The sequence below is a fragment of the Marmota flaviventris genome, chromosome 10, assembly GCF_047511675.1.
Source record: "Marmota flaviventris isolate mMarFla1 chromosome 10, mMarFla1.hap1, whole genome shotgun sequence".
Classification (NCBI taxonomy): Eukaryota; Metazoa; Chordata; class Mammalia; order Rodentia; family Sciuridae; genus Marmota; species Marmota flaviventris.
The window spans coordinates 104156213-104165156 of NC_092507.1; the positions used below are offsets into that span (position 1 = coordinate 104156213).

General features: G+C 41.1%; 1 protein-coding gene across 1 annotated transcript; it reads right to left on the minus strand.

The window, feature by feature from the left end:
• Nucleotides 1-1240: 1240 nt before the first annotated feature.
• On the minus strand, nucleotides 1241-8316 carry LOC114096696 (monocarboxylate transporter 1-like). The gene is made up of 4 exons (XM_027940245.2): nucleotides 8100-8316; nucleotides 6613-6756; nucleotides 3781-4647; nucleotides 1241-1443 (listed from the first exon to the last, which is right to left on the minus strand). The coding sequence occupies exons 1-4, from the start codon at nucleotides 8314-8316 to the stop codon at nucleotides 1241-1243; spliced, it is 1431 nt and encodes a 476-aa protein (XP_027796046.2).
• Between the last annotated feature and the right edge of the window lie 628 nt (nucleotides 8317-8944).

Sequence of the window (8944 nt, forward strand, 5' to 3'; positions counted from 1 at the left end):
TAGCTAGACTGTGGAGCCAACCTAGATGCCCTTCAGTGGGTGAATGGATAAAAAAAAATGTGGCATGTATACACAATGGGGCACTACCATTCTACTAGTGAGAGGAATTAGTGTCAGACTCCACAGATTTGAAGGTTCAGTCCCATGAGACTCCCTCACTTCAGACCATTCACAAGGCTGACCCTGTAGCTGATCGGCTGGTAATAAACTAGGGGTTTCCATGACCCCCTCTTCAAGCTTGATGATTTTCTGAAACAGCTCACGGAATTCAAGGAAACCCTTTACTTTTGCTTACTGGTTTATTATAAAGCATATGACTCAGGAACAGCCAGAAGAGATGCCCTGGACAGGTATGGGGGGCCTCCCCAGGCACACCTTCTTGGCCCCTCAGTGTGTCCCCCAAGCTAGGACTGTTGTTTAGGGATTTTTATGAAGGAGTTGGAAATCTGACCCTCTCGTCACTCCTTGGTCTTTCTGGGGATCAGCCCTCATTCTGAAGGTTTCCACAGGTCCCAGCCACAAATCCTGTCCCTAGATGCAAAAGGCACTCTTACCACTCCAGGGATTCCAGGGGTTTTAGGAGCTGTGTGCCCGCAACTGGAGATAAAGGCCAAACATTTATTTCCTGTTATGCCACAACTACCTACTATATGATTCCGTTAATTCCATTTGGGAAAAGGTGAAACTTAAGGGACAGAAATCAGGTCAATGGCTGACAGGGATTAGGGGTGAGGGGCAGGTTTGACAGCAAAAGACAGGAGCGAAGTATTGGGGAGGTCTTTGAAATGTTCTAAACTGGGGTCGTACTTATTTGACTAAAGATTTTTGTCAAAACTCATCAAACTGTGTCCTTAAAAAATGGAATGGTAGGGCTGGTGATGTGCTTGTCTACCATATGCAAGGCCCTGGGTTCAATTCCCCACACCCCTAGAAATGATGAGGTGTTCAGCCATATGTAAAGTATCCCTTAATCCATCTGACTTCAAATAAAAGCAATTTCCTTCCCCCATCGTCTGCAAATCCCCAGACCTCAAAGGATGTGATGTTTATTTTGGACTGCTGCAAAGGATGAAGTACAGTTTCATCAATAAACACCTGGCTGTTTCCACAAAGGTATCTGCTGTCCACGTTAAGCATCACTGGGTGAACATGGTTCAGTAGAATGTTTTCCAGTATCTTTGGCCAAAAGCTCCTCTGACTATCCGTGGTTTCCGACGGGACACTTCTCCCCAGGGCCTCTCTACTCTATGTTATTCTGTAGGGACTCCTTTGGCTTCCCCCTCTGGATCTTGCTTTTTCTGATTCTCTCTTCTTTCTCTTCTTTGGCCACAAGTCGATAATGGATGCCCATACCAATGAAGAGAAAGACACTGGCAATCATCAGGATCACACCACATGACCAGTACGTATATTTGTAGTCTCCGTATATGTCATTGAGACGACCTAAAGATGTAAAAGACAAAGTATGTGGGTACCCTTACCCTTGGGAAAGGGATACCCTTTCCCAAAGTGTAAGGATCCACTCAGAAAGAAGATGTTGATCCAGTCTTCAAAGCCCACAAATGCCCAATCGGTATCAAAAGGAGTTGCTAAAAATAACCTTATCTTCTATTTATGTCATTTTTTTTCACAGATTTTGGGTGCCCTTGCATACTCTGTTATTTCAGAAACTTGGAAAATCATCAGTTCTTGGCAGATTCGAATTGGAGATTACCTACAATCAATCCCCTCAGTACGTAATGTAAAAAGTGTTGCTCAGAAGAGGTCTGGGACTCACAGCTATTCCAGTTACCAGAGGCCAGTGCTCTTTCTCTAGCAGCATTTCCAAAGACCACGACAGGCACATTCAACGGTCATCCTCATTGTATAGTACAACTGAAGTACAGAGACATAGGTAACCTGTCCAGGGTCACAAAGCTAGTAAATGAAACCGTTTGCCTTTAACCTGGGATTTCTGACTCCTGGGTCTATACCTGTAACTACTGTGCAACGGGGGAGCTCAATGTTTCAAAGGTCAAAAAATCAGGGTGGCGCATCACTTCCTTTTATCTTTAAGGCTCTGTCAAGTCTGGTAGTAAAGAGATCCATTGAACTTGGCGTTTCTAAACCTCTCGTTATGGTTACAGTTTATCAGTATCTGTAGAAATAAACTCTGGAAAGCCCTACTCTGCACTTAATAGAACCAATTCAAATGTGACCCCCATATGGCTTCCTAACTCAGGGCATCACTCATTCAGCAACTGTCACTGAGCCTCCATCACTGCCCAGACACTGGCTTCACTCAGCGCTGCAGATGAGGGTGAGCAAGGGCCTTACCACCCACAGCTGAATGGAGAAGAGATGTTGTTCAGATAATCACACAAACGTGACAAGCGCTACAGGGAGGGTTTTGGAAGTAGAAAATGGAGGACTGGAACTGGCAGGTAGGGAGAGGAAGTCTTCCTCCCTTGAGTCCACTGAGCTGAGATTGGCAGGAGGACAGAGATCCTCAGGAGTAGGGGGTAAGGAGAGGATCCAGGCGGAACAGCAAGTGCAAAGGCACGGGGGTAGGAAGAAAGAAGCATGGCATGTGAGCTGGGAAGAAGGGCTGGGCTACTGGAGCAGAGAGCAAAGAGCTGGTGCTAAGAAATGAGGCTGGAGAGATGGGTCAGGCCAGGCCAGGCCAGGCCAGGCCAGGCAGAGCCTTGTAAGTCACATCAGGAAATTTTATCCTCACCCTAAGAGCGGAAGAGGTGTAAGAGACTTCAGGACAGCTGGCGCAGGTACAGGAGGACCAGTTACGAGGTCACCATTAGGGTCAGCCAGAACAGGAAACAGGTGTTTAGGTAAGGGCGGTAGTAGTGACGGAGAAAAATGGGCAGATTAGGAAGGTTTTAGAGGTAAAAACTGATAGGATTCGTGAAGCTCACTGAGTAGAGAGAAAAGTAACCGAGGGGAAGTTTTGAAGTCAGCAGTTGGCCTCTGTGTGGGGATCCCTCCTTTCTCCTTCATGCATAATCTCAAAAGCATGAATCAGTCCAGAGGAGAGCCAAATTATTCTTGTATTTAGTATTAAGTAATAATTTCTAAATGTAAAGAATTTGCTCTTCTTATGGAATAATCTATTAAGTTTTGTAGCCCTTTGCTGACTGCAAGATCTCAGACAGCTTATTTCATTTTTAGAAGCCTATATTTCTTCACTTATAAAGTGGGACAGACAGTAACAGTTCTACCTCATAGACTTGTGAAATATGACAGGGCATATAAAGTGACGAAAACAGTCTGGTACACTGTGAACCCTCGCCTGATACCTATTATTATTATTTTGAATAGCAGCACTGAGATAAATGTCATGATTAAAATGAAAACGCTATTAGTATATTTTAAGGGTGGAAAGGTACATTACACATTTTTCTACAGTAAGCGTGTTCATTTTGTGACCAGAAACACTTTTACAAATACTGAAGTTTATAATAGTTTTTTTTTTTTTTTAATTCTCCTTTCAGCTTGATGGTTCAATTTACTTTGATTCGGTAAGTATTTGAGCAATCACCTGTGTCAAGTAATGTGCCAGCACTCAGGGTACAGAAGTGAGAAAGGCTTGCTCTGTGCTACCAAACAGCTCACTAATCTCTGCTTTTTAAAAAATATTTATTTTTTAGGTGTAGATGGACACAACCCAACGCCTTTATTTTTATGTGGTGCTGAGCCACAATCCCAGCCCCTAATCTCTGCTTTCTATCACGGTCCCAATCTTGTTTTATGATAGCGGGATCATAGAGGTAGGGAAACATACTATACCTAACAGTGGTGGCCCCAGGAGGACAGGACAGCATTCCACAATGGTCACCAATCCCATGGCACTGGAGAACTTCTGCGGTCCAACAAGGTCCATCAGTGTTTCAAACAATACAGAGCTGAGCCACCCAAAGGCAAATCCTAAGCATCCTGCATAGACACAGAACCCAACGTAGCTGGTAGAAAAAGGCAGTACCATATGACACACTCCATTTGCCAAAATCGCAGCAGCAAAGAAATACTGGATTCGTGGTCTTATCCACTTGGTGTTGGCTATCAGTCCCATGGAAGGTCTGGCTATAATATCGACCAAAGACAAAATGGAGAGAAGGAAGGCAGGCTTCTCACTAGCATAGTGCTGACTCTTCGCGTAACTACTAAGAAAGACTAACGGGGCAGCCAGTCCAAAGACCATTATCACGTTTCCAAAGAGGTACAGAACGAAGCCTCTGTGGGTAAAGAGGGACAAGCTCAGGAATTGGTTAACTACTGGGAAGACGGATCTTTTCTCCTCTTTGTCGTTCCCACCATTACATTTTCCATTGGCATCACCTGCAACTTTGTTTGCATTAGATTTTCCAGCTTCCGGAAGGGATTCTGTACACTTAACTGTCTCTGCCTGTGTTGGTTTGGGTCCTATGGGTCGCATCAGGGCTCCAGCCACACAGCAGTTTAGTAGGAGGCCCCCAAGAATTAGGAAGCTTCCTTTACAACCAAAGTTATCAAAGAGAGTCTGATTGAGGGAGGCCAGGACTGCGAGGAGCACAGGGCTGCCCGCCATGGTCAGTCCGTTGGCCAAGGGTCGCTTCTTATAGAAATACGTGCCAATCATGGTCAGAGCTGGATTCAAGTTGAAAGCAAATCCAAGACCTGGAGGGAGGGGAAAAATGACAGTATTACATACTATAATTAACGTCAGAAACACTTGTTATTAATTAACTAGACAAAGAAATTGAACGAAAATGACAAAATTGCCATCATTATGAGAGAGGCTATTATAATTAATAGATCATGAGGTCCACTGTTGTCAAATAAATATAGACCTAAGTGTCTTTATGTAGCAAATACCAGAGTTATAACATTAAAATTATTATTACTTTTATTCTAGCAACCAAAAGAATAATAAAAAATCCTGGGGCTGGGGCTGGGGCTCAGTGGTAGAGCATTCTCCTAGCATGCCTGAGGCACGGGGTTCGATCCTCAGCACCACATAAAAATAAAATAAAGGTACTATATACACCTACAACTAAAAAAAAAAAAATATTAAAAAAATAAATGTAGGATCTGTATTTAGCTTCACAATCTTAGCTTTCTTGAGGAACAGAGGATTGAAAACAAAAAGGAAAAAAATGAGTATTATGAGTTCAGAAACTAAGACAGTAAATGAAAATATTTTTGGATCATAAAAATACAACACTGTCAGAAATGCCAGTACTACCACAATCAATTCATTAACTGAAGGCAATTTCTATGAAAATGGCCATGTATTTTATTTTTCAAATGAGGTAAAATGCCCATGAAATATTCCTGGAGAATGAATACATCATAAATATTTGAAAAAGATAAGTAATTGGGGGGACCAATGTAAAAGAATGAATATGTTACACAGTTATAATAATTAGAACAGTGTATCAAAAAATAGAAGAACAAATCAATGAAAATAAGCAGAAAGCCCAAGAATAGAACCAAGAGATGTAACCCCCTTTTTTTTTTTGGCCAGGCTAGTGATCTACCACTGAGCTACACCCTCAGCCTGTTATCAAGTTTTTTAACTTAATATATCATGCACATGCCCATACTTCCACGTCTCAGAAAATTTTCGCTGATGTTATTTTTCCATTGAATGGTACCATAATTCATTCACCATTCTCTGGTTAATGAGCATTAGGTTGTTGACATTTTTTCAATGAATAAACAGTATATATACACACAAAAAATACTTTAAAAATATATATATATATGTATGTATATAGGTCCCAGGTATTGAACCCAGGGATGCTTAACTACTGAGCCACATGCCCAGCCCTTCTTATTTTTTTATTTGGAGACAGGGTCTCACTAAGTTGCCGAGGCTGGCTTTGAACATGAAATCTTTCTGCCTCGGTATTATTATGATAGTTTCCTATATATCTTCATGAAAATAATTATTAAGAAACGATGCTTGTAATCCCAATGACTCAGAGGCTAAGGCAGGAGGACCTGTCTCAAAATAAAAAAAAAAAAAATAGAAATCAAAGAGGACTGAAGATGTAACTCAGTGGTAAAGTGCCTCTGGGTTCAATCCAGCACCAAAAAATTTTTTTAAAAGGGCAGGGGGTGAGGGGAGGGAGAGTGCTCCTGTCATGCGCTTTACTCCTTGAAAATGTACCTGGCTTCTCTACCAGAAAATCTGCTCTTTGTATCTGATGTTCCCCCTCAGTCCACTTTGAGCCAATTCCGTCTCGGGTAGTCTGGGGTTTGTGATGCCTGGGAATAGCTGATGACTGCTCTTTAAATAACTGAGGGCACCACGTCCTTTACTGCTACCTTCCTTTAGATGGAAGAAAGGAAGAGAGGGAGTGAGGGAGGAAAAGAAGAAAGGCAAGTGGGACAAAAAATTTTCAACTCATTCATTTAACAAACGTTAATGCCAATTAAGTGCTAGACTGTCTTTAAAAGTTTGCTTTTCTGGCACTCTTAAATTAACATATCTAAAGCTCTTAAAAATAACAGTCATTTTTCTAATAAAGACATTTTATTTCTCCAAAGAATTGGCAGATAATGCTACCAACAGTCCACAAAAAAAAAAAAAAAAAAAAAAAATTAACGCTTGAAAATAAACCAGGAGCACCTCACCTCCAATAACTCCAATACACAAGTAAAGCTCCTGAATGGTGTTACAGAAAGAAGCCGCAACCAAGCCACAGCCAGACAAGCAGCCACCAGCCATCATGACTAGACGGCTGCCGTACTTATTCACCAGGATACTGCTGATGGGACCTGGGGGAGAACAGGCAACTTAGCAATGCAGAGAAGCCCACCCCCCACTTCTGCGTCCACACGAGGCATTACTGACAAGATAGGCGTCAAGACAAAACCCCCATCCCCACAACAAACAGAGAAAACACAAAGCCGGGTAAAAAGCTGCTTTCCATCATTATTGCAGGTTCATTGATTTGTGTAGTGGAAAAAAAACAGCAGCATTGATTGTACATCTTCTGTGTTTCTAGAACATATTAGATGGATTCATCGCAAGTAGAAGAGCCCTCACTCCACCTCTCCTAAGGTAGAACGGGCTGCACATTCCCTGATTCTAAGTCTGTAGGGATCTTCATGTGTTTAGAACATTTTCATTGTAACTGTAGCAAGTTTTCTCTGTTCTTAATTTGTAGATAGGTATCTGGAGCGCAGACATGAAGACAACCGTCAGTAGGAACAGATCACCAGCTAATATGTGTTTTGTTTCTCACAGAAAACAACGATAACAGAACTACAAAACAAGAATGCCTACCATCACTACTTTTCTTCAGCATTATACTGGAAGTCCAAGCCAGCGCAGTAAGACAGGGGAAAATAGGGATAAGGAAAGGAAGAAACCAAACTATCATTATTTGTGGAAGATATTTTGAATATCCAAAAATTTTGACAGACTCTACCAGTAAATTAATGGAAACAACAAGAATTGAGCAAGCTTACGGGATATACAATGAAAATACAAAAATCAATTGCCTTTGTATATATCAGCAAAAGCAGAAAAACACTTTTTTCCCCTCCCTGTGGTACTGGAGATTAAACCCAGGGCCTGGTGCATGCTAAGCAAGCACTCTATCACTGAGCTGCACCCCAGCCCAGAAAATGCATTATTATTATTATTATTATTATTATTATTTTATTTCACATTGGGGATTGAACCCGGGGCATTTTACCACTGAGCTACATTCCCAGACCTTTTTATTTTTTTTAATTTTGAAATAGGGTATTGCTGAGTTGCTTTGGTCTAACTTGCTGAGGCTGGCCTTAAACTTGCAATTCTCCTGCCTCAGTTTCCTGAGTTGCTGGGATTACAGACTTAATGTAATCACCATGGCCAGCCAGAAAACACATTTAAAAAGAACGTTATCCTTTATATAACACCAGTTTTGGTCGTAGTTAACTTAAGAGGAACATATAGTTGCTATATAACCTTCTGATATAAAGAAGGAAAAATGCGATTCTAATCACCTAGGTTCAAGAACAACCTTTCGAATACCTCACTGATAAGGGCACCAGGAACAGAAAGCACCCACTACAGAGCTTTTGCCTGCCTATTGGTAGTTAAAAGAGCAGGCCTCAGTGGTACTCACCGCCCCCATACATGACAGCAAACATGATGGAGGAGATCCACGACACTTCACTGGTGCTGGCATCAAATAGACCTTCAATTTCTTTGTAAAATACAGAAATAGATTTGGCAAATGCACAAGAGAAGCCGATAGAAATGAAAGCACCAACAACCACTGCCCACCCCCAGCCTCCATCTGGGGGGGTATATCCAACTGGACCTTCATTTGACGTTGACATTGTACGTAAAGATGAATTCCAAATACCTGAAGGATTTGAAAGGAAAACAGTAGGTAACAAGGAGGTCAATAACAAGGCATTCCCACAAAGCCCAGAACACTTAGATTACAAGTAACTAAATCCTTCTCGATGTTACTTGTCCTTTATGAATATTGTAGAAAAACCATCTAAGAGGCATGGTATTGCCCGTAAGTTTTACAGACTTTAAGTTAAAACACTCACCCCCATTTGAACTAAACACCAAAATCTTTTTCAATAAAGGTAGTAGTACTTTTTCTTCAAGCTTATAATCATACCTGTTTCAATCATCAATTTCAGTACTCTTCTATACTACCAAAGAAAACCAAATTACTCATTTGACTTATCTGTTTGTAAAACTTAATACACATACTATAAAATGATAAAGATTTAATATCTCCCTTGCAATGTTTTCTCCTTTCCAGAATTTATCCTCTAATATTTACCTAGTTTTTATTTTCTCTAGGACTAACAGGCTCGTCTAAAAGTGTCAAGAACAATAGTGTTATCTGTAATACACTAGACATACAGCAATCTACAACATGTGGAATACAAAGTTATCTCAGTAAGTTATCTCATCCAGCTGTTTAGGTATTTTTTTTTCTATTAT